General features: G+C 35.3%; 1 protein-coding gene and 1 long non-coding RNA gene across 2 annotated transcripts; one reads left to right on the top strand and one right to left on the bottom strand.

The window, feature by feature from the left end:
* Positions 1 to 4109: 4109 nt before the first annotated feature.
* Positions 4110 to 8718, bottom strand: LOC136027957 (uncharacterized). The gene is made up of 2 exons (XR_010617706.1): positions 8514 to 8718; positions 4110 to 4380 (listed from the first exon to the last, which is right to left on the bottom strand). It is a non-coding gene; the product is annotated as an uncharacterized LOC136027957 (long non-coding RNA).
* Positions 8719 to 18438: 9720 nt separating this feature from the next.
* Positions 18439 to 25035, top strand: LOC136028472 (uncharacterized). Its single transcript, XM_065706313.1, has 2 exons — positions 18439 to 20566; positions 24968 to 25035. Exons 1-2 carry the CDS (start codon positions 18439 to 18441, stop codon positions 25033 to 25035), a joined length of 2196 nt encoding a protein of 731 aa, XP_065562385.1.
* Positions 25036 to 25376: the final 341 nt, after the last annotated feature.

Here is a 25376-nt window from a genome sequence, read left to right as displayed (position 1 = left end):
GCTCTAAACTAGAAGATGTATATTAAAGATTAATTGAAAGTAACTCTAATCAACCTCTTCAAAACAAATTGTCGTCCAAAACCCTAAAATATACATTAGAGTGCTGGTTATTAGAGCAATAGAAAAAAATGGATAACAAACTGACATTGATTAAACAAACAAAAAAATGTCAGATTAATTTCAGATTAATTGAAAATAATGGAAACCAATGTCTTTACAACAAACCGGAATCTGTGTAATTGTAATTTTGTATTTTTTAATTCTGAATTTTTTTTCCGTTTTTGTACTATTTTTCTTCCCTTGCTTTGCTTTTCCTTCATATTGTTTTCTTCATTAATAATGACTGGACTTGATACGAAAGAGATCTCTAACATAGGAGAAAATTCACATGCATTTTTAAAAGGAAGTCTTAATGTTCCATAATTTGTTTATTTATTACTAGCACAATACAATAAAAATGACGGAGTAACAATCTAAAAGATATATATATATATATATATATATATATATATATATATATATATATATATATATATATATATATATATATATATATATATATATATATATATATATCAACCAAAGAAGAAAAGTTACTGCGAGTCATGGGCTGGACGTCCACCCTTTGACTGAAAATATTCTAGAGCCTTAATTGAAGAAAAAACAAAACAACAACAACATTTTTCGGTGTAAATGAAGTCACATTCATATGCATTTAAAAAGCAAAAGAAATAAATACATGATAATATTGCAGTGACGCCGTGTATTGTATGATAGGTTTTGTGCAGACCAAAATTTTCATTTCCATAAAATACACCTAGAGGACAACTTGAAGAAAGATATCAAGTTGATGGCCTGTTAAGCTTCCTTTAGGTGAATACGCCTAAGATTTTGAGTAACAGAATCTAAATACCACGAAGGTGAGGGGACGAATTTTCTCTTTGGGTTTTTTTCATGGGGGGATTTTCCGTAGGGGGGGGGGAAGTTTCCAGGGGGTCAAACTTGTCAGGGGAAATTTGCAAGACTTCCTATACAAAATCCTCCCAACCAGTTAAGAAAATAGTGGAATAAATGCTTATGAGGCATACCTAGGACTTTCCAATATTATATCTTTAACTTAGAAATTATATAAGAAAAACCAATTTACTCATAAGAATCCAGTTTTCACCTAAGAAAGAAAAAGAGACAATTTGCAAAATTTCCTAAAAACTAGAATTTCCTAAATTTATTAGAATTTTTAAAATATCCGGATTCTGTTTAAGTTTACATTCTTAAAACTAGAGCACATACCTGAAGAATGAAAAAAAGAATGCTCAGACGAAGCGCAGAAAATTAGGCCAAAGTTAAAAATCTATAAACCTCGATTGAGAGAATCTTTGCATAATCAATCTGGATAGTTTAATAAATATGATTAATTTTTCTGCTGAAATGATGGGTTCCTGCATGTTTAATCAAATGTGCTGCAACTACCAGGCAATGGTTCTATTATCCCAAAATTTTACGGGGTTCCCCCAAATTTCTTGGAAAGAAAATGAGGATATCTCCTAAAAATTAACGTTAAAAAAAAATAAAAGGTTTGAAATGAAAGAATATTTTGCTTTTAAAATCCTTTGTAACGATATTTTTTAGACTTAGAGATGCTAAAGATAAAGTTTTAGGAAAAGAACAGAATTATTGTAATAGAAAGCTTCGCGGCCACTCCTATTGTAATGTATATACCACCTCTCGTACCACAATTATATCTGGGGCCAACTCTGGTGGTTTCATTAGGCATGGTAATGTGATCAAACAATCAAAAGGGCCAAACTCTGGGCCAAGGGTGCCAACAGCTTGGTCACCACTAATACCTCTAGCTATCTCTTTGGATACTAAAGAGACCACCCCCCCTTCTGTCGATATACTAATGACGATATTTCTCACGAGCTCTTTTCCTACCCAGCCTGGGTTCGGGGAAAATACAATCTTACACGGTTGTATTCACTTGTATTCTTCCGACGTCACCTTAGCAAAACAAGTATCTATCAACTCCGAAACTAAACTAAAATAAATTCAATACTTCTGTAAAAAAAAAAACTTTGTGTAGGGGTGGAACTTAGATTTGCCCTGGCACGGCCCTTACATAATAGTGGAAAATAACACACTTGTATTCTTCCAACGTCACTTTAGCAAAACATATATCTATCAACTCCGAAACTAAACTAAAACAAACTCACCACTTCTGTAAAAAAGAACTTTGTTTAGGGGTGGAACTTAGATTGGCCCTGGCCAATCTTATAAATGACAGCTTTAAAACCAAACAATTTTTTAATCCCAATGGCCAATAGCCAACTTTCAATGGCCAAGTCCAGGAAGATGGGAATAAATTTTAACATGAAATTTTACTTATTACAAAACTACTAGCTTAGCAACGGGGCTTTGACTTGTACTTGAAAATTATATAATAGGCAAATCTAAGCAAATGTAATTACGAAAAGAAAAACTGGTCATTTATCAGAAAAAAGAAAGGAAACAGGGGGGATCCCAACGCCTCCCCCGCAAGATAAATGAACACCCATGCGCTCCGTGTCATGAAGAAAAAGAGTGTGGTTTTGGTAGGGGAGAGGATGCACGGCCAAATTTTCACTCTTAGACTAATAGTCAAAAAGTAGCTGAGTCCTCAGAACCCTTTAGTCCTTAGTTCGTAAATTATGAGCCAGTTTTTGATTGAACTGATAGAAGAGCTTTAGCAAAGGTATACCCAATATGGTATATCCAAATGAGAAAGTAAAGCTCTCTTAGAATCAGATTATGCTGATGATCTAAGTCTTATATGAAAATGTTAGAAAAATGAACAATATACTGGAGATTTTAAGAGAGCAAGGTGCAAGAACAGGTTTAAAAATTAATGTTAAAATAGCTAATTCACATAAGGGTACAAGAAAAGAGCTTTTAAAAAAAGCTAAAAACTTTCCCTAGATTTTGGACTTTTTTAGTCGGGGGTAGCCTGATATTTAGAATAATACTTTTTTGGGTGATTTCCATTGAAAATACTCTTTTGGGGGAAATTTCATTGATTAACTTTAAAGATTAAAAATTAATTTGTTTTTATTTTTATTTTTTTTAGTCACCGTACTAAAGTTTGTCAAAATAGATGCATGAAAAAATGAATAATTATAGTTTGATTTATTTTTAGTATTTTAAGACAGAAACGTTCTATGGAGGGAAGAGATTACCTGCAGATTTGTACAAATCCGTAATAGGGATTACGTTACTTTCAGATTGAATTCGAGAAATCATTCATTGAATTCGATTGAATTCAGTGAATTCGAGAAAAACAAAATTTTAAAACATAGGTTTGAAGTTCCCCTTCAGTAATAAAGAACAATTTGAAATATTAAAATCCTCATGTAAAATTTTGGATTAAGATTTTCCTACTCCAACAGTGCAGAAACTGACCTTTCACTCTTTGTTTTCTTTTTGTTTTAACGAAAGCATCAATAGTTTGTTTTGAGTTACAATACCTAAGTGTAAGCAATAAATTACAACTAGAAACAATAGGGAATTTTTTCAAGACAATGGAAATTCAAACTTTAAATGAATATTTAAGCCCTTTGTCCAAGGGTCGTCCTCAGCACCGCACAAACGAAAATATAGAAGAGAATCTTGAATGAAACTGTTTTAGAATTTTGTTTTTCTCGAATTCACTGAAGTTTCAGATTTTTTATCTTTATTAATGTTGCCAAATTCTTTTGTCAAATCTGGAAAATTAGTTTCTAATTGTTTATGGCGCATATTGTATTGTTTTATGTTTTTAGTTTTTTTTAGCTGATTTGAGTTTTCACCACTTTTTGACATAAACTATTTTTCTTTCACTTTTGATTGTGTATTGTCAGTTATAGTCAGTGTCATTTTTTCTTTGGGGTGGAAAAGAAAATGAGTTGAAATTCAATTTTTTGTGAAACAAACTTATGTCCACTGGCTTATTGCCGAGATAGTAAATCCAGGGAAATACGGAGGAAGAAAGGATTTTTAACTCCTTTTATAAAGGTATATACTAAAGAGATAATTTTAAGAATGTAGAAGCTAGTGTCCATTGCTAAACTATATCGCGCTAAATCAACTGCAAAATATTAGCCAAAAGTTAGTTTATTGAAATTAGAAGAATAGAATAAGCCAAACAGCACATCAGAAATTAATGAAATAATCCATGCAAGTAGAGTTTGAAAACTTTAACAAAGATTCGCTACAAATATCAATGATATTTTCGATATGCGGCGTCCTTGTTTGCTTCTTGTTTTTTCTTTATTTAAACCCCGCATATTCGGAATAATCGAAAGCTTCAGGTGATGGCTTAGCCAATACTGCCGAAACAAACACCAATGCGGAAATAATTGCGAATACCTGCAACAAAATATTCACTTAACAGTCTGTTAAATGATTTAAACAAAAGGAAAAACCCGGTTTTTTAACTAAAAGTAGGGAGCGACATTAAATCTGTCCGTTCCTCAACGCTAATCAAAATTTATATAACTATTTTCTTCAGTGTTTAGATTCTTTAATAATGATGTGCATTTATTTAAGCAAAAATAATGTAACAAAGTGAAACATGAAAAGATTGTTCTGATAAATTAGTAAGTTAAGATATTTATATGCACAAGGATATAGAAAGGTGGAGAGCCAGGGTAGCTTTAATCCAATAGAAGATGAAACCCAGATTTCAATCCGTATAAATATAAGTCCCCTTCCCCTTCCCAAAAGCTCTGTTGCAAAAATACTTATAACAAACTCGTACACAAAACATCAAAAAATATATGTATATGTATGTAAACATCAAAAGTATATGTATATGTATAAGGATATATAAAGGTGGAGATCCAGAGTAGCTACAATCCAATAGAAGATGAAACCCAGATTTCAATCCATAAAAAAAAGTCTCATTCTCCTTCCTCAATGCTCTGTAGCAAAAATATTATTAAACATTACGGCTCAAAACTGCTGTTGATTTGATATTTTGACTGAATACTCCAATTTTGCCTAGTGATTAAATCGTAACCTAATTATTTACCCCAAAACAAAATCAAGAGATATCTTTGGGCCATATAGATCATGTGCAGTTGATTATACGTTGGCGTGGGGTTATTACGAAACATGAATACTGATAAATCGCATAGAAAAAAAAAATGTAGAAAACTCTATTTAGGCGAATTCTATTTTGATATTTGAGGGTTGTAAAGTTATATGAACCCTTTAGGATTTCCTCCACTCGACCCAAAAATTCTATTACCTAGGCGTATTACATTGGCACAATCTATTTAGATACTTAAGATAACGATGAAACTTTCAGTATTCTTTCCAGAGTTTTCTTCCGTAATCTTCCTTCTAAAAAAAAATGTGTTTTCAAATTATTATTGACAGGATTTGACACCTCTTCAATAGTGTTTTCTGATATGCTGAATTCGATCGGGGTGATTTTCATCAAAAACTCTTGCTTTTTTGGTAGGGTTTAAGCTTTTTTTGTAAATAGGAATCCTACAAATGTAAATCTTTTTCTTGCTTGTAAATTTTGTTGGGTATTCTCTTTGTACCTTCAGAAAAATATAGTCGATTTTGGGAGCGGGTGTTCACATTAGCATGCACATACAAATGTACAAACATGGACATGTTTGTGCATATGTACTGCATGCACATGCATCTGTATGTGCTCCAGGTATTCTGGTGACCCTGGGTACGCATTGTATTGAGAACCAGCAGAATTTAAAGAAGAAAAAATAGGTTTTTTTTCAAATTAATGCAAAGAACGATATTAAAACCTCAAATGAAGAGAAACTATTCCGTATGTGAAAGCGCTGCCCCCTTCTCAATCCCTCACTCTTTATTTTATATTTTGACTTTTTGTCAAAATCTTTTAAGAATGACTGCTCAAACACAAGGGCCGTTTCAATGGAAAAATTAGCTTTTTTTTAAATCACAAAAAGTCCTTAGTGCAAAGAGCAAGGTGTTGAAAAGAAAGGAGCAAGAAACCCTCTCACACATCCCTCTCACACAGGGAATATTTTTTGTCCGTTAAAAGCCCTAATTGTCAGTCCTTACTTTCATTTGAATTTTTTTTAAAATTTAAATATACATCTATATTTATAGATGTCTAGGTTGTACTAGGTGATACAGCAGGAAATTTTAGGGAATAAAAAGGGAAGAAAAATAGAGAGATTATATTTGAGATATTTTGGGAGACTTTAAGGACTAAGTGGGGAATTAAATAGCTTGGCAATAAAGAATTGCTTTTACTAAGGGTAAAAAGACTTTAGAATGATAGGACACTGGGAAAAGGCCATTGGCTTACCAAATAATAGGTTAGTAAAGGTGTTATCTGGAGAAGCAGAAAAGAAGAAAATTCTTGTTTCAGGATAGAAGAGAAAATTCTTGGGCTCCCAAGGGAGATCAATTTTAAATAGCTCTGGGTTACCATGGGTTTTGAATGAAGGGAAGGGGATAGGCTAATCGAAGAAAGCTTAGTAAATTTAGTAAAGGGTGTTGGGAAGACCAGGAGATTCAGAAATGGCAGTGTGAAGTTGCAGCTTCAGTGTTCCTTGGAGTTTACTACCGGTGGAAGAAGGCTTGGGGACATGGTATTTATTTTAAAGTGGGTTTAAATAGTGAAGAAATTAAGTGATATTTGTCAGGGAGAGGTATTTTCCTAGCAGTTGAAGAAAGGAAGAAGAACCTAGGGAGAGTAAAGGTAATAGATGCTCCTTACTGTATCTCGTGTCTGGAGATAAGGGTGAGGATCTGCTTCACTTCTTGGGGGCTTGCCTTAGATTGCAGAATTTAAGGAAAGGATTATTTTCTAGTAGTTTTGGTCAAGTGGATGGGTATTCTCAGTAATGGGATAAAAATATTATGGAATAATTAAAGAGATCCGTTTGAACTAAAAATCAGTATAACACTAGCGAAATATATATATATTTTTTTTTTTTATCTGTCAGGTCCCATTAAATACATTAGTAAAAAAAGGGGTGGCTTTTATCGTGCAATTTATTTAGTATGTAATTTCGGTCACAACTAAGAACTTTCATATAAGGGATAGACAAGCGTTTTTACCCAGGCTCCATGCTCAAAAGGTTCATAAGCCATATGGAACTCTGCTTACGAGAAAAGGAATGCTTTTTAGCAGTTTACGTTGGATCCTAATTTGACTGAACAGGATTATCTGTAACAGGGATTAACTTTAACCATCCTTAAATTGAAACCGGCACAAATATCACCACCAGGAAAAGGGATCAATGGAAATCTGTTTTAAACTCCAATACTGAGCCACTGAGCTAAACTACCACAGGTGCGTTTTGAATAAAGAGTAGCTATGCCACACTAATGTTTAGGTGCCCGTTGTTCAAAAATACGGACCAAAATCAAGGGTATTGAACGATATGGATTTCCTTTTATTTCCGAATGAAAGTTTATAATTATTCCTTAAGTAGGCTGACCTAGCAAAACTAAACTGAATTATCTTGAATCAGAGTAAGAAAACAAACAAAAGGTACAGGTTTGTCAAAGACATTTTTAGGCCTAATTCATATTTTGTATTTTCATGAAAGTTTCTTGCAACAAGCCTCAGTCAATGAACTTACTATTGGAACAATTTCATTTTGTAACATTGTATTTTTCAGAAGAGTTACTGATAAATAATCAGTAAAATTAGTTAGTCCTCAAAATCATAACTCGAATTTATACATGAGTTTATACCCGACTGCTTAAGAAAACAGGGGAAAGGGTGTAATTATTTGACTTTTGTTTCAAAATTGATCCTAGAATAATTTTGCCTACTTTGCCTTTAAAGAAATAGAATTATTGTCTGAAACCTAATTTATTTTCGGGGGAGAAGTTGTTGATACCTCTGACTTCTGCAAGATTTTATCTTCAACAACCCCAAAAAATCAACCAGACTCTTAACAGGAAGAAAAATTAAAGAAAGGCCAATTACAAACCCCACGTTATTCCTGCCATTATTTGTATTAATGAATAAAAGATTGGGCTGGAAAATATGTTTAAGGGGTCAGGAGTGGGAAGATGTAAGCCGTTGGTTTTTTTCTTTAAATACACCATCTTGAATATACATTTTTATATTTTGCAATAAAATTTTGCAAATTTTAAAATAGTGGAGTTGAATTGGAAGTCAGCAATGCAATTATTCTTAGAAATAGTTATGATAACAAGTGTCTTTTTAAATGGTAACGTTATATAGAAAGTACGAAATGTGAAAGGCATCAAACTTGGGCACCCTTGATCTTTCTTCTGGGAAAAAAAGGAAACGAAATTCCACCTAGCCTTTCATAGATCAATTTTTTCTAATAATTTAAGCCTTTGGACTTATATCCCAAAAAAATAATTTTTGTATCGTATCTTTAAAAATGTATAATTATTGTCAAAAACCCAATCATATGTTCCGTGTTACTAATACTATCAAATTTGACTAGATATAACCTTGAACAAACCCAAGAGAGCTTAAAAGAGAGAAAGATTAAACAAAGGTCACTCACAAACTTCATAGTATTCCAGTTACTAATCTGATTTACAATTGAAGAAAGTTGCAATCGAATATCAATATATACCTTTAAAAAACCACAGCGGGTTTTGAAATAATTTTATCTGTATTTTCTAGTTGGGTAACAGGTTTTATCTTACATTTAAGTACGTTATTTTGTAAAAAGAAATAAACTTAGTTTAGAGAAGTAATGATAAAATATACTGCCCGCATTGTAAGATATAAAAAAGTTTTCAATTTGACTTTCTGTATCTTAGAAAATGGAACGGAAGCCAAAAAATAATTAGATTTGAAAACAGATGAGGCAAAAACTTGAATGCAAAGATTCAATATTAGAACAAACGAAAGTCTGAGTGATTTAGCGTCATGGCTGACAAGTTTTAGGAGAGACATGAGGGTGGGGTGCCGGTCCTACCCATGAAATAGAAGACCTTATAAAGAAATTACATGTTTTGTTACACAGTGGCTGCACCCTAAAATGGCTGCACCATTCATTTCAGGCTGCACCCTAAAATGAACAGAAATAGGCAGAAGTTTTGATTAACCAAGTAAACGCCGAAAAAACTTTTATCAAAAACACTAGCAAATATTCAAATATTTTGGTTTTGTATCCGAAAACCTTTATCAGTCGTGAAAAAAGTAGAATATATTGATTAAATTACTCTAATCGATCATACTGATCAAATATATTGATCACAACTAGAAAATAAGAGGAGAACCCCTGGTATTGCCTATTGGAAAGAACCTTGTACCTTCAATGTATTTTCTTTTCGGACACTTCTTACGGAGTGGGTAGTCTGACAAGCTCGAGAGATGGCTCATTCGATTGGAAATGTTAAAGATTCTGTACCCTTTTGAAGAGTTACAAGTTATTGGAAGTGACCAGTTACCTTCCCCAAACTTTAAACTTACCCGGAGCCTATTAGCCGCTCCCTATGTTATAAGGTCACATATTTATTAGAACGCTTCTGCTCAAAATAACCAAGCGTTCCAATAAATGTGCATATATTGATGACCTAGCCCCTGGAGCACCTAGGAAAGAGCGTCAAATTATGGAAATTACCAATCGTTTATTAGTAGATTTTAAAGAGGAAAATAAGAGGGGGGCATCTTTGATCTTAGTTGTCCGATAAGCTCAAAAATTAAAACACATAATTTCTTGGGAGGTTGAAGGTGTTAGGGGTACAGAAAGGGGCCGATTTTTTTTTATCCCGATCACTGTCGAACTGTTCGAACTGTTAGTTCATTGTCCAAGAAGAAAATAATATATATATATATATATATATATATATATATATATATATATATATATATATATATATATATATATATATATATATATATATATATATATATATATAAATTTTCTGTTTGACTCGAAACTTAGATTCTTAAGTCATTGAGATAAGGCAATTCCAACGCAAAAGGAAGAATACCAAATTATTTGTTCAGGGGCCCGAGTATGCCCCAAAAGGGCAAAATCCATCTTTTTCCCATACCACTTGATTTTTATAGCTGTACGTTTCAACCGACAATGGCGTTTGGACCAAAAAGATCTTAATACAGGGTGAAAAAGTGAAAAAAGGCTTGAAAAAGTGCCAATTTTTTTATGGCTTCAAACCTGAAACTGTTAGGCACTGGGTCGACAAAACCCTGATATACAAAAATAATTTAGTTTTTGGTGTATTATACCCCTCCCCCCGCACATAAAAATAGGGCCAAAAGTAGGGTCAAACATATTTTTATCGACATGACAGTTAAGCCCTTATTGTTATTAAATAAAAAAATAAGTTTTTTTTTTAACTGAAAGTAAGGAGCAACATTAAAACTTAAAACGAAAAAAATTTACTCCGCATATGAAAGCTCCTTTTCTTATGAAAATATATGTATCTTATATATGAAATCTTATTTATCTTATATATGAAATCTTATGTATCTTATATATGAAATCTTATGTATCTTACATATGAAATCTTATGTATCTTATATATGAAATCTTATGTATCTTATATATGAAATCTTATGTATCTTATATTTGAAATCTTATGTATCTTATATATGACATCTTATGTATCTTATATATGAAAACTTATACATCTTATATATGAAATCTTATGTATCTTATATATGAAATCTTATGTATCATATATATTTCTTATGAAGTCTTAAATATGAAAGCTGGGCGTTGAGGAGGAAAAGCCCCTTCCATATACGGAGTAACTTGTGTTCGTTTTAAGTTTTAATGTCGCTCCTTACTTTCAGCTAAGAAAACTTGTTTTTTTATTTAATTTCTGAACGTTTTTGAATTAATGCATATTTTGATTTTGGCTCTCCGCAAATAATTAATTAAATCAAAATTTCCATATTATTTTTTTTGACTAAATGGCTTTGTCATAATTTTAATCGTAAGATTTTGAGAAAAATGGAGCGGGGGAGGAGGCCTAGTTGCCATCCAATTTTTTGATTACTTAAAAGGCAACTAGAACCTTAAATTTTTTACGAACGTTTTCATTCGTAAGAAATATACGTAGCTCACGAATTAACTTATGCAACGAACTTCTATTTTCATATGTTTTTATTACGTATATGAAGGGGTTCACCCCCTCGTCTCAATAGCTCGCTCTTTACAGTAAAGCTTAAATTCTGTCCAAATTCCTTTAGAATGACCCCTGAATTACAAAGGCCGTAAAATAAATAGTTGAAACTACTAACAAATACTTTGGCGTAAAGAGCGAGGTATTACGAGGAGGTGAACCCCCACATATGCGTAATAATTTCTGTAAGTTTTAAGTTTTAATACTTTCAGTTCCATACTTTCAGTTTTCCATGACAAATTACTCCATGGAAAGATCCTCCCAGGTAACCCCCCATCAACTTCACACCCCCCCCCCAAACCAAAAAATCCCCCTAAAAACGTCTGTACACTTCCCAATAACCATTACTATGTGTAAACACTGGTCAAAGTTTGTAACTTGTAGCTCCTCCCACAGGGACTGTGGTCGTCACCGTGTAGGTCATCCCCAAAGACATTCCTCTCCAAAGATGTGGGTGATATGTTGTCCCTGATAGCAGAGTTATTTGAGTTTTAGGCTAGTTTGAACGCATTGGCTATTTCAAAATTTTGATGAAACCATTTTTGAGTGAGGACAGCTAAAAAGGGTCCAAGAGAGGGCTGGCAACCTTTCTAATATCTTTAAACCCCGCTCTCCCTCAAAATGTTCTAGAACTTTCTACTTGATTCAGTCAGCCCTTTTTAAGATATTGCAGATCCATATTTTCGAAAACTAAATGTACATAGTGCGTTTTGATGTAGTTTAAGTTATCCCTCAACATTCTCCAAATTTTCACCTTAATACCTTTGGCGTTTTTGGATACACCCAGATACAAAACTTTCCTCATTTCTTAATGATAAACCCTGTATGTAAACAATGAACAAATCCCATATTCCACAATCCTAGTCCCGGACTATGGGGGGCATGGCATCCTTGGAAGCATAGCCATTAGACCTTTTGACTAGTTTGAATGAAATGACTATTAAAAAAATTTTGACTGTTAATGAGGAGACAGGACAAACAAAAAGAGCAAGGAGGGTGGTGAGGGGGCTAGTTTTCTTCCAATCTTTTTCAACGTCCCCTCAACACGCCCCAATAAGTTTCAGCCTAATTCCATCAGCCGTTCTTTAGATATTGCTCATATTCCTTTTACACAATCAGCAAGGACAGTGTGTTTTAATAGTTTGACCTCTCTCTCAACATTTCTTTAAAGTTTCACCTTAGGAATTTAATGTTTTTTTTTTAGATCCAGATAAATTCAGTTGCTATCCGCCATTCATAGTGAAAACACCTAAACTCGTTTAACCAGCGTTATAATTTGTTCGTGTCATATCGGATGCAGGAAATTGATTTGGATTAGCCTGCTGCAAACCTAATTGGATAATATCTGGTGCTATTTGAAGCTGGGGGGTCGTAAAAAATCCCCCCTTGCGTGTAAGTGTTTGTCTCATGTTAATTAGAGTTTCTAATTAGTGGTTTACAATGTCGTCTTGGAAAATCGGAGATGTTGCGGTTGCTAAGTTTCAGGGTTATCCCTTGTGGCCAGTTAAAATTGTTGGTGAAGTCAAGCAAGCGTCAGGTCCAGCAAAATTCACCGTTTTCTGCTACGGGTCGCATGATTTTCAAACAGTCTCTTCCCAAAGCCTCCATGACGTCAAATTAAAGAGAACAGAGGCACTGCAAAAAACTACAAACAAGGCCAAGTTCGCTTTCTACGAAATGGACAATGACCCAGAAATCTACCAGCTATACTTGGAAAAATATCGTGCTAAGTGCAAGGGCACTGTTTCTAACAGCACCGACCAACCAGGACATCTTTCAAAAAATCATCCGTCAAATCTAAGCCCTGATATAGGCAACCAATCTTCTGACCTGAGCATGAGACTAACTCAGACCAAACAAGAATTGGAAGCTGTAAAAGCGAATCTCAGGGAAGAAATCTCACGTAAACTTTCTGATCGCATAAACAATCAACTCCCGCACTTGACTGACTCTTTTATATCCGACGTATATGATTCTTTGATGGTCGAGTACTCGCCAAAATTTGATTTTATCGAAAAGCAACTAAAATCGCTAAGAAAAGCTTTATGATCCTCGAAGAGCGAGTGAAAAAGATTGAAAGTAGACTAGACGAAGATAGGCTGGATTCACATATTTTCAGTGATGTCAAACAAGCTCCGGGTGCTGATGTAAAATCGTGTATTAATAGTATTATCTCGGACAAGATGGGCGTACAGGTTACTGTTTCGGAACTAACTAAAGTGTATAGATTTACCCTTCCAGCAAATCCTACACGGTCTGATATAATTGCCCCGGCACTCGCCCAGTTTTCGTCTAAGGATGTGGCTAGAAAGGTATTTGTTGCTAAGAGCAAACTGGCCAAATCTGGTATATTTGTGTCAGAAAGTTTAACTAAGAAGCGACGAGAAATACTACAACTGGCTCGTGATAGGTTAGGTAACCACAACGTATGGTCCGATCACGGCCGTATTTTCGCTCGATCTGGAACTGACACTCGGCCACGCCGACTGTGGAGTTGTGACGACATCTAATCTGAATGTTTTTTTTCGTTATAGTAGTTACAAATTTGCACTTCAGTATTTACATTCTTTCCTAGTAATAGTTCTTTAATAGGAAGTAGGGTAATTTATTTATGAATGTTTTCGTGATTACTACGGTTAGAAAATAATCGCTTTTCGTTGGATAATATTTTGTCGAGTGATGTTGGTAGCCGGTCGGAATTTTTGGATAAACAGCCTGCAAGGCTTAGTAAATATGTTGCAGTAGATGATGTGAGTGCACTCGTTATGCTGTCCGGATTCCAGATTCTCCACTGGAATTGTCATTTAACTACTTCACAGGAAGATGTAGTTGATATAATTAACAAACTTGACAGTGAGTTGCAAGTGTAAAGTGGTTTTCATCGTATTTGCATGGCCGGACTATCAAAGTTGCTTTATCAGATATATTAAGGAGAAAGTTCGGTGTTAAGTGTGGAGTGCCTCAAGGTTCCGTGCTGGGACCTCTAGTTTATCTTATTTATGTTATTTCGTTGGCCTCCTATGTTGGAGTTAAAGTGCTGACCTCTTTCGCGGACGAAACTGCGATAACAGTAATTGGTAGTTGTTTGGTGCAGGTTGCACATAAGGCTAATTTAGCACTTGAACGTTTGCGCAGTTTTACAGTAGGTACTTCCATAGCAGTTAACGCATCTAAGCCAAATTACATTATCTTTAGTAGAGCAGGTAGGTTACTTAATAATAATAATAACATTTTTTTGGACATTTATCCATTAAACAAGTTTTTAAAATTAGGACTTTGGGTTTTTATTTAGATAATAATAATAGTTGGAAAAAGCATTGTAGTATTATTAGTTATTGTGTGCGAAAATGGCTATTGGTGCAATTGGTGAGTGTTATTGGTGCGAAAATGGCTAGGGGTCTAGGAATTTTGAGACGTGTAAAAAAAAAAATCCATTCAAGATTTTAAAAATCATTTATTTTTCCCTTGTTCATCCTTATATAGATTATGGCTGTGTTCATTGGGCTAGCAATTTCTTTTCTAATTATAAAAGGATCCAGATTTTACAAAATAAAAGTATTCGATTGATTTCGGACATAAAAGAGCAGATTTAATCCAAAACTATTGCTAGCTTTTCCCAGTGTAATGTTTTAAATGTTGGTCAGATTCGTGACTACCAGGCATCAATTTTTGTGTTCCAGAGCATGAAACATATATGCCCTGAGTATTTTCATGATTATTTTTCCATGAATCAGGAGTACCATAATTATGATACAAGAAATTCACAACTTTTAAGCCATGAAAAAAGTAAAACATTCAGATCATCATATGTGGTTCGTAATCTGGGGCCTTCTGCTTGGAATAGTCTGCCGTCTGACATCAGGGAGTCTGTCATTTTATATGGGTTTAAAAATAAATTGAAAACATTTTATTTAAGTAATAGATTTAGAAAGCAGGAGGTTTTTGATGTCTTTTTTTGCAGTTTCTTGGTGTGGGGTTGGGGTTGAATACCGGTAAATAATATTTAATAGGATTATTTTGTTGCATTTTGTTCATGTGTATGTGTTGTTGTTTTTTATATATAAGATAGGCGAGGTGGTTAATCATCAGATGTTATGTTTAGATATTTATTTATAAGATACAAATTATAATATGAAATTGCAGCACAAGTCTTTAGGACTTTCTTTTTTCTGCAATAATTTATTAGAGTTGTCATTTTTATTGATGTTTGTATTGTGGATAAAATAAAACTTACCTACCTACCTACCTACCTAGAATCAAACATGCCCTTTCTTCTTAATATAAAATCTTATATGTCTGCAATGGGCAACTTGCATACCTTACAGCCCCTGATCCAAGGAACGGGGTTTGTCAACCCAGGAGGTTTTGTTATTTGACTTTTGGACTATTTCGAAAAAAATAGGTATCTAAAAATTTTGATAGGATACATTTGGGGAAAAGGGTGAGGAGGAAGGGTGGTTGCCCCCCAATCACTTTTAACTCTAAAAAGGTACTTAAGCTTTAGTTTCCAATCGAATTAGCCCCCTCAAAACTTTATACGACCACACTTTACATGAGAACCTTATGCTTTCACAGTGGGCAACAAGTGTATTATACAGCACAGACCCCGGAGATTAGGGAAGGAAGATTGGCAACCCCAGAGGCATGGTTATTTAAGGTTTGGACTGTTTTGAGCAAAATGGGTATCTCAAGATCTTGATCGATACATTTAGGGGAAAATGGGGCTAGCAAGATCCTTAAAAAGGAGAGCCGGAGTTAACCCGCAGGAAATTCCCCTTGGAAAATTCCTCCTCAGAAACTCCCCCCCGGAAACTTCCTCTGTAGAAAATTACCCAACGGGTAATTTCCAGAAAGTTGCTGAAGGGGGACATCTCCTTTCTTAATGCAGTAAAATGTTTCTGGAGTTGATTTTAATGTTTTGCATAGCTAAAGTGATTTGCTTAATAATACAATGATGTATTATTAATGAGGACCGGTAAGTCTTTGTCGAGGGGGGGGGGTAAGATATCTAAAGCAGTAAATTTCAATGGCCTTTTTTTCAAAGCCACTTTAAGCCATGAGATAAAAATTGAATGGGTTTTTGAGACTTGTTGTCTGTTCCTTCTTGGTTTCCACTTGGATTTTTAGTCTAAACCTTTATTATTGGTGCTGGAAGGGGGAAGGAAGTATGTCCCATATCCTAGCATTGACCAACGTAATTCAGGCTGTGTTTCCCAATGATAAACCCTTCATGCTATTAGGAACAAATTATATGGTTTTAAATCTTTTTTTTTACACAGGGGCTATCCGTTCCTTTTTTTGCTTTCCTCTCAATATGATTTTAAGTTCCAGCATAAGACACTTAGCCAATCCTTAGATATTGCTATTGCGCCCTTTTGAGGGCCCTTCTGCATATAATGTGTTTTGATTTCTTTGACATTTCCCTCAACATTTTCTAAGGGTTTTACGATCTTAGCCTTTTTATATCTTTATAATCTAAGGGTTTTAACTTTATACTCTAAGGGTACCTTTTTATGCTCTTTTTGAGACTCAAAATCAAACACGCTTCCTTTTTTCAATAATCAAGGTCATACCCAGAGGGGGGGAGGGGCTTGAATCATCACCACCACCCTTTCATCCGAGAATGATTCTAAGACTCTTAATAACGTAAGAAAAATTAATATAAACAAATTTTAGATGCGTTTTTTAAAGTTTTTGTACACCCCCTGTGCCTCGAAAAAAAAATCCAGAATACTGTCCTGTCGATAATCAACCTTATATGTAGACAATGGACACCTTACATAGAGTAAAATAGTACCCCCAGGAGCTATGGGGATTTGGTCATCCCTGGAAGCATAGTTATTTGACTTTCATGAATAAGATTGTTATCTCAAAATTTTGATCGGATAGGTTTGGCAAAAACGGCATTGGGGGCTGGTTGCCCTCAGGATTACTTCTGAATCTTAAAAATAACATTATAATTTTAAATCTGCGATCGAATGAGCCCCTTCTAAATTTTATACGACCACCCCTTTCATATGAAGTGTCTCTGAGAAAAAAACAAACTAAAAAATATAAGGTTTTATGGCTCTTTACTATAGGCCCAGGTCTAGCGTTGCCTTTACCTTAAACAGGAGAGTAGAACCTTCAATTTTCAATCATATATACTATATATATATGATTACCTGGGTCTATAGTCAATTTTCTATAACTATGATTAGGTCATTTAGCCAAAAAATAAAGTAACCTGCAAATTTCCTTTTAATTATTCATGTGCAGAGAGCCAAAGTCAAAACATGCGTTAATTCAAAAACGTTCAGAAACTAAATATAAAAAAACAGTTTTTTTTTAAACTGAAAGAAAGGAGCGACATTAAAACTTAAAACGAACAGAAATCACTCCGTATATGAAAGGGGCTGTTCCCTCCTCAACGCCCCACTCTTTACGCTAAAGTTTTTTACTGTTTTAAAAAGTGGGGTTGAGAGAAAGAGTCAAACTTTAGCGTAAAGAGCGGGGTGTTGAGGAGGGAACAGCCCCTTTCATATACAGAGTAATCAAACAGTTCGCGGTAACGAACTGTAGTAAGGAGCGACCTGGCTCAATAGTAAACGAAACTCTAAAAAACAGAATTTTTATAACAATAGTTACATCAAGAGAATTGGATTCTTATGTTGATTTTAAATATACAAGTTTCATCAAATTTAGTCTTTGTCATCAAAAGTTACGAGCCTGAGAAGATTTGCCTTATTTTGAAAAATAGGAGGAAACACCCCCTAAAAGTCATGGAATCTTAACAAAAATCACATCATCGCATTTAGCGTATCAGAAAACCCTATTGCAAAGATTTCAAGCTCCTATCTACAAAAATGTGGAATTTCGTATTTTTTGCCAGAAGCTAGATCACGGGTGCGTGTTATTTGTTTTTTTGTTGTTTTTTTTTGCTTCTTTTTTTCCCAGGGGTCATCGTCTCCACCATGTGGTCCTAGACTGTCGCAAGAGAGCTCATTCTAACGGAAATGAAGAGTTCTAGTGCCTTTTTTAAGTGACCAAATAATTGGAGGGCACCTAGGCCCCCACACGCTTATTTTTTCCCCAAATTCAACAGATCAAAATTTTGGGATAGCAGTTTTGTTCAGCATAGTCGAAAAGCATAATATCTATGTCTTTTGGGATGACTTACTCCCCCACAGTTCTCGGAGGAGGGGCTGCAAGTTACTAACTTTGACCAGTGTTTACATACAGTAATGGTTATCGGGAAGTGTATAGACGTTTTCAGGAGTTTTTTTTTGTTTTGGGGGGGGGGGTTTACATGAGGGGACTATGTGGAAGGATCTTTCCTGGAGGAATATGTCACGGGGGAAGAGAAATTCAATGAAAAGGAATTTCCATTCTACCTTTTTGGCGCCATCTATCTTGACTACGCTAACTGCATTGCACTTACTGCGAGAAGTCACAGGTGGCGCATCGTCCACCAATGGAAACAATCCGACAGGAAAGAAACGTGGATGTCGGGCAGGGAAAAATGAAAGGAGAAGGCGTACGGGGTGTGCTATTTCGGTACTAGTGACAAGCCGTGACTATTGTTCTTCGCCAAAACAAGTATTTGAGCGAAACCTGGTGAAAATCAAGATATCCAGAGCACCTAAAATACCGAGTCTGAAGAGATTTGACGAAACTCCCGTGTGCCCCTTCCAGGATAGCCCGCCCGTTCTTAAGCCCGAACGTCCTTTAGCTAAAAGTAAGTTGCCAAATATACTTGTGTGTAACGCTAGATCTTTGAACAACAAAACTGATGCACTTGAAGTTATTGCCAGGCAGAACAACGCCTCAATAATAATAATAAGCGAATGTTGGGACACTTCTGACGAATCGGCGCGCATCAAAGGTTACGCAAGCTACTTTAATGCGCGTCACGATCGTGGCTTGAATCGTCGAGGAGGAGGCGTTGGACTTTATGTTCGTAATGACCTATCCTCAAGGCTGTTAAGTGAGCCTTTTGACTCCGACCACGAAATATTATGGACCGAATGCAAACCTGCACGTTTATCAAAAAGATTTTCATGTTTAATTGTTGCTTCGGTCTATTATCCTGAAAGTGCTAAAAACAGGAAAGACTTGATTGAACACATTCAGTTTTTCGTAGACAAAATGCGCCGCAAGCATGTCTCTCCTGGCTTTGTTATTGCCGGAGACTTCAATCAAACTAATAGGCAATGGGTTTCAAATATTTTAGATTTGCGACAAGCCGTTACAATACCTACCCATCAAAGTGGCAGCATACTGGACTTGATTTTTACAAACTTGACAGACTTTTATTACGCACCGAGATCCCTAGGACCCCTTCTGAATTCTGATCACTTTATAATCTTCTGGGAAGCAAGTTCGGCACTTCCGAAGCCAAAACGAGTCAAGTATACGGTGCGACCACTTACTGAGGACTCGATATCTACATTTGGTCGCTGGATCGGTAATTATCAGTTTGAGGACATTTGCTCTGAAAAGGATATTAATATTAAAGTCAATAAGCTGAATACTCTGCTTCAGGAGCAATTTCAGACTTGTTTTCCCGTAAAAGTCATTACTGTGAGTGACACTGATAAACCGTGGATAACCAATGATCTAAAGAATTTAATAAAAACCCGTTGTCGCCTTCATATCGCTGGTGATACCTTAGCTTCAGCCAAGTTGCGTAATCATATTGTTAAATTAAACAAGCGTGCCAAGAGGCAGTATGTGAGGGATAAAATTACTCCCTTACTCACAATAGACCCCCACAAATGGCATTCCTCAGTAAAAAGACTTACCGGTAAGACAACACTCAGAGATCTAAGGCTCCTCAAAGAGGACGGTACCTTAACCTCAGCTAATGAAGTCAATTCTTTTTTTGCTGACATTTGTACCTCATTTCCATCAATCACCAAATCAGAAATTGATACTATCATTGCTGGTGCAGAGATTGAGGACGTATGTGAGGTCTCTGAATTCACTGTTTATAAGGAACTCCTAAGACTGAAAGCGAACTGTGCGTCCTACCCAGGTGAGCTTCCAGTAAAGCTGTTACGTGAATTCGCCATTTTTCTTGCTAAGCCACTCTCTTCTATAATCAACCATTGTTTCCTTCAGCAAGTATTCCCTAGTGCTTGGAAAAGAGCATATGTCCGCGTTATTCCAAAAGTAAGGTGTCCAAAATCTTGTGATCAACTCCGGCCTATATCAATAACTCCGAACCTTTCTAAAGTTGCAGAAACGTTTATTTACCGCAAACTTATGTCACAGGTCTCTGCACATCTAGACCCGTATCAGTATGGATGCTTAAGAGGCAGCAGCACAACTGTTTATTTAGTACGGATGTACCATCTCATTGTCGAGTGGCTCGACCGAGGAAGTGCTATAGTCGACCTTCTCCTCGTAGACTACCGAAAGGCTTTTGATCTTATTCGCCATTCCGTTGCTATCACAAATCTACGCACCATGGGTGCGCAAAAACATATTCTCCTTTTAGTGATCAATTTTTTACAAGCCCACTATCAGTGCGTTTACAGTCTTTTCCCAGGAGATACCGACTCCGAATGGGTCGAGCTTACATGCGGAGCCCCACAAGGTACTAAGCTCGCTAGTCTACTGTTTTTGGCAGTGATAAATTTCATCCTTTCCGGCTATGAAGAAAGATTTAAGTATGTAGACGACTTGTCAGTCCTACTGAAGTACATTGTTGAGAAGTCTGAAGCTGTCCCCCAATTCTGTAACGAAATAATCAAAAACTTCAAAGATGAATGTACTGCGAACAGCCTCCAAATCAACGAAGGAAATACTAAAATCCTTCGCTTTAATCCCCTGAAGAGAGACTTTGTGTGCCCTCCTCCTCCTTATCCTAGTGAATCTTCGGCAGTAGTGCTTGGTGTCAAGTTTAGCATCGACTGCTCTTTCAGCCTCCATGTCGATACAATTATCAAAAAGGATCAAAAAGGCAAATAGTGCGATGTGGACACTTATACTAATGCGTCGATTTGGTTTTTCAGTGACACAACTAAGGATAGCCTATCTTACTTACATTCGACCAATTTTAGAGTATGCATGTCCCGTATGGGGCCCACAAGTCAATAACACTGTTTACCTAAGTGACCAGCTTGAGTCAATAAAAAAAAGAGCAGTCAAAGTAATATTGTGCGATGCTTTTACCGAATATAAGTTAGCATTATCCACTTTACAAATTCCCTCTCTTCAAGAGCGTCGTCTCAGTTTGATCCTTGAATTTGGCCAATATCTTCTCAGAAGTGATAAATACAGATCGATACTACCACCAGTTTTAGTGAAACATCGAAGTACTAGGTTGAAGAAATTTGACAGATTAGCAGCACCTCCTTCACGCACAAATCGTTTTTCCAACTCATTCATCCCTTTCTTTGTATCAAAGTATAACAATTGTTGATTTTAAACTATTTGTCTTCTGATTTTTTTTTTTTTTTGTCGTTTGATTTAATCCTTTTTTCTTTTTTGTAAGCACAAGCGCCATTTAGTTTTATGACTACGAGAGATTGTGCAAATAAAACCTATTCTATTCTATTCTATAAACTTAAGCTTTAGTGTAAAGAGCGAGGTATTAACGAGGGGACGAAATCCCTCATATACAGAATAAAAATATAAGAATATATTTGTTTGTTACGTAAGTTAATTCTTTGGTTACATATACTTTTTACTAATAAAAACGTTCGTTAAAAATTAAAAGTTCTAGTTGCCCTTTTAAGTAGCCAAAAATTGGAGGGCAACTAGGCTTCCTTCCCCATCCCTTATTTCTCAAAATCGTCGTCTCAAAACTAAGTGAAAGCCATTTAGCCAAAACAAGGATTAATATGCAAATTTCACTTTAATAATTTATGTGCGGGGAGCCAAAATCAAACATGCATTAATTCAAAAACGTTCAGAAATTAAATAAAAAAAAGTTTTTTTTTAACTGAGTGTAAGGAGCGACATTAAAACTTACAACGAACAGAAATTACTCCGTGTATGAAAGGGACTGTTCCCTTCTCAACGCCCCACTCTTTACGCAAAAGGTTTTTACTGTTTAATAAAGTAGAATTGAGAGAAAGAGTCAAAATTTAGTGTAAAGAGCGGGGCGTTGAGAAGGGAACAGCCCCTTTCATACGCGGAGTGATTTCTGTTCGTTTTAAGTTTTAATTTCGCTCATTACATTCAGTTAAAAAAACTATTTTTTTTATATATTTAATCATTAACAAGCTTCAGCCTTAATCTTCTTGGATTAGACATAAATCTTTCCAAGGCATTATGGATAATGTCTTCTTGTTTGACTTTTATTCTGTCATTCCAACTGTTTATATCCAGCTTTCTAAACCATCTACTTTTAAACAACTGCTTTTTTAGCTATCTAGATTTTTTCAACCGTTTTTTTCAACCATCTACTCTTAAACAACTGTGTTTTAGCTATCTACCTTTTTTTAACCGCTTTTTCAACCATCTGCTTTTAAACAAATGCTTTTTTAGGTATCCATCTTTTTGCAACCGCTCTTTCAACCATCTACTTTGAAACAACTGCTTTTTTAGCTATGTACCTTTTTTTCAACCGCTTTTTCAACCATCTATTTTTAAGTAACCACTTTTTACCTATCTACTTTTTTTCAACCGCTTTTTCAACCATCTACTTTTAAACAACTGCTTTTTTAGCTATCTACCTTTTTTCAACCGCTTTTTCAACCATCTACTTTGAAACAACTGCTTTTTTAGCTATGTACCTTTTTTTCAACCGCTTTTTCAACCATCTATTTTTAAGTAACCACTTTTTACCTATCTACTTTTTTTCAACCGCTTTTTCAACCATCTACTTTTAAACAACTGCTTTTTTAGCTATCTACCTTTTTTCGACTGCTTTTTAAACCATATGGTTTTTCAGCCATTTATAGTGTAAATTTGAATTTCTAGGAGAAGGGAACTGCCCCCTTGCCCCCCTCCTGTCACCCATGTGTATACATATAATAAAAATGTTCAATTTGTGAAATATTTGAATTATATAGATTTGAAAGAAAAAGATTGGACAAAAATAGTTTCCTTCTCATTTAGTAAAAGTGAATTGAAAGCCATAAACGTAATAAAGGAATATTGTTCTTGTAATTTTGATTGTTGGCGTGATTTTTATTCTTTTCGTTGGTAACGTTTTGAACAACAAAAACCACATTGTCTAAAATACTTATGGTGTTCACTACAGCATAAATGATGACCCTTTATTCTAACTGATTATTAGCCTTGCCTTATTATGTAACTGTTTTGTTGCGACTTAAAAAAAAAACGGTTAGAAAAACAAATTTTGAAAAATATAAAAATAGCATAGAAAAGTAAAGGAACTAGAAGTAGAGGGTGCAAAAAAATAAAATAAAACATTGAGCACTAGAGATGCGTGTTTTAGGTCTAAATAGTTTCAATAGTGACCCGCAGTTAATATAGTGACTAGTTGTTGCAATGGCGATTGGAGCTGTCCTATGGAACTGTTTGGCTGTCGCTATTCCTTATCTGGTACCGGTGAGCACCAGGTGGCGTGTGCTTTGTATATCTTATGAAGTGTAGGTTGGAACCTTGATGGGGAAAGACCAGTCACATGCAGGAGCTGCTAACAATAATTCACAAGAATTGAAGTCAGGAGTTTGGACTGTTTTGTTCCAAGCTGCACTACTGACAATATAAGTAACTGATCTGACAGAAGAAAATAGAACACAGAAATAACCCCGTTGACAGAGTAATTAAAGAGCTTCCTTTATAAAAATCCAAGTCTAACCTATAGGTAATAACCTGTTGCTTAATCCTTATCTGCTAATGCTTTACTTTGGAAATAAATACCTCAAATTTCCGGCTAAATGCGGAACCTGCACAAGATATCATAACCACAAAAGACACATTCTATCTCTATCGGAGTTCCTGCAATATAAATTTATGTAATGAATTCAAATTATAACTTCTTGAAATCATTGATTGGGTCCCTAATAGAACGAGAGACCCCAGGTCTCTCGTTTCTATTACCAAATTAGTCCTCTTATAAGGAATCAGGCTCATATTCGGCCTCTACTATTAAAGAATCATTAATGAAATCCACTCCTCAAAACTCACCTTTGGTTTCCAATTGACTTAAAAATACTGTGGAGGAGGCAAATTGTATTTTAACTTCTAGGGAGAGTGGGGCATTTATTTATTTTGTCAATGAATAGATAAAAAGTATTTTTCCAATGAAAATGCCAAATAAATTATATTACAAAATCTAGGGGAGGGGGAGACCAGCAGGCCACTTAACCTCCTGTTCTTTCCAATTGTCACCCTTTTTCTTGATTAAATTTTTTTAATCAAGAAACTAGGAGGGGCGAGTCAGAAACTAGACCAGACTACCATCTACCCCTATTTTTATTGACCTGGACACTAAAAACCCCTTGTAAAAATACGATGCTTCTGCCTGGGATCCTGTCTATTTGTTCATGTAGCTGTAAGTAAAATTCATCTGAGTAACTACCATCTCCATCAATCGGTCCCACAGGGGCATATATTACTTGGATTGATACCCTGGACTATTTAGTCATAAAACGGGAAACAAGAGTTCTATTATCAATACCTTCCTAACTTAAATTAGAATTGAAGTTTACTGAATGATCTTGGGTCCTAATCTCTGCCTATGCACACCGTCCTTCCTGCCTAAGTGAACGAATTATATATCACGTAATAACCGTTTTTTCTAACCCTCGGGACACGAGTCTCCAAAACTTCTCACAGATCTAGTTCGAGGTGTCTGAATTCGTCAGTAGAAATGTTGATGTGGAAGAAGTTTTTCAAAGGTGTAACTTTCCAATTTGCATTTTTTAATTCTTTAAATCATTGAAATTCTTAGAGTCTCAGGAAAAACAACGGTCCCAGAACCAGTGCAGTATGGGAACCAACCAAACTGCCCAAGTCTAAACAAAACACTTAAGCCAGCTAGGAGCCAAACAGCGATATGTCCCTGAGATCCCCAGCATAAAGGAAGACTTGTTGCAATCCTGGGCCAATTTTAGTCACAGCAGGGTTCCACACTGTGTAAGGCTCTTCTATCAACGAGAGTTTACATCCTGAACAAGCAGTATCACAATTGACTCACAACTGACTCGTTATATATTAATGCATACAAATATCACAATGTTATAACGATAGTATTCTTTTCGATGTATATGCTTTTTTAAAGCAATCAGAGGTAACCCTATAGCGTTGCCGTTAGTAAAAGGCCATAAGGCTTCAAATTATTATTACTGTTTACTTTTTTT

This window comes from Artemia franciscana, chromosome 6, assembly GCF_032884065.1.
Source record: "Artemia franciscana chromosome 6, ASM3288406v1, whole genome shotgun sequence".
Lineage (NCBI taxonomy): Eukaryota > Metazoa > Arthropoda > Branchiopoda > Anostraca > Artemiidae > Artemia > Artemia franciscana.
Note: the sequence above shows the minus strand (reverse complement) of the source record. Positions and strands in the feature narration are given on the sequence as shown.

Excerpts from the sequence above, each read along its gene's own strand:
- LOC136028472 (XM_065706313.1), top strand. The coding sequence starts at position 18,439 with ATGTCACGGGGGAAGAGAAATTCAATGAAAAGGAATTTCCATTCTACC. Across the intron at positions 20,567-24,967 it reads CACAAATCTACGCACCATGG|AGTCTCAGGAAAAACAACGG; the intron begins GTGCGCAAAAAC and ends TGAAATTCTTAG.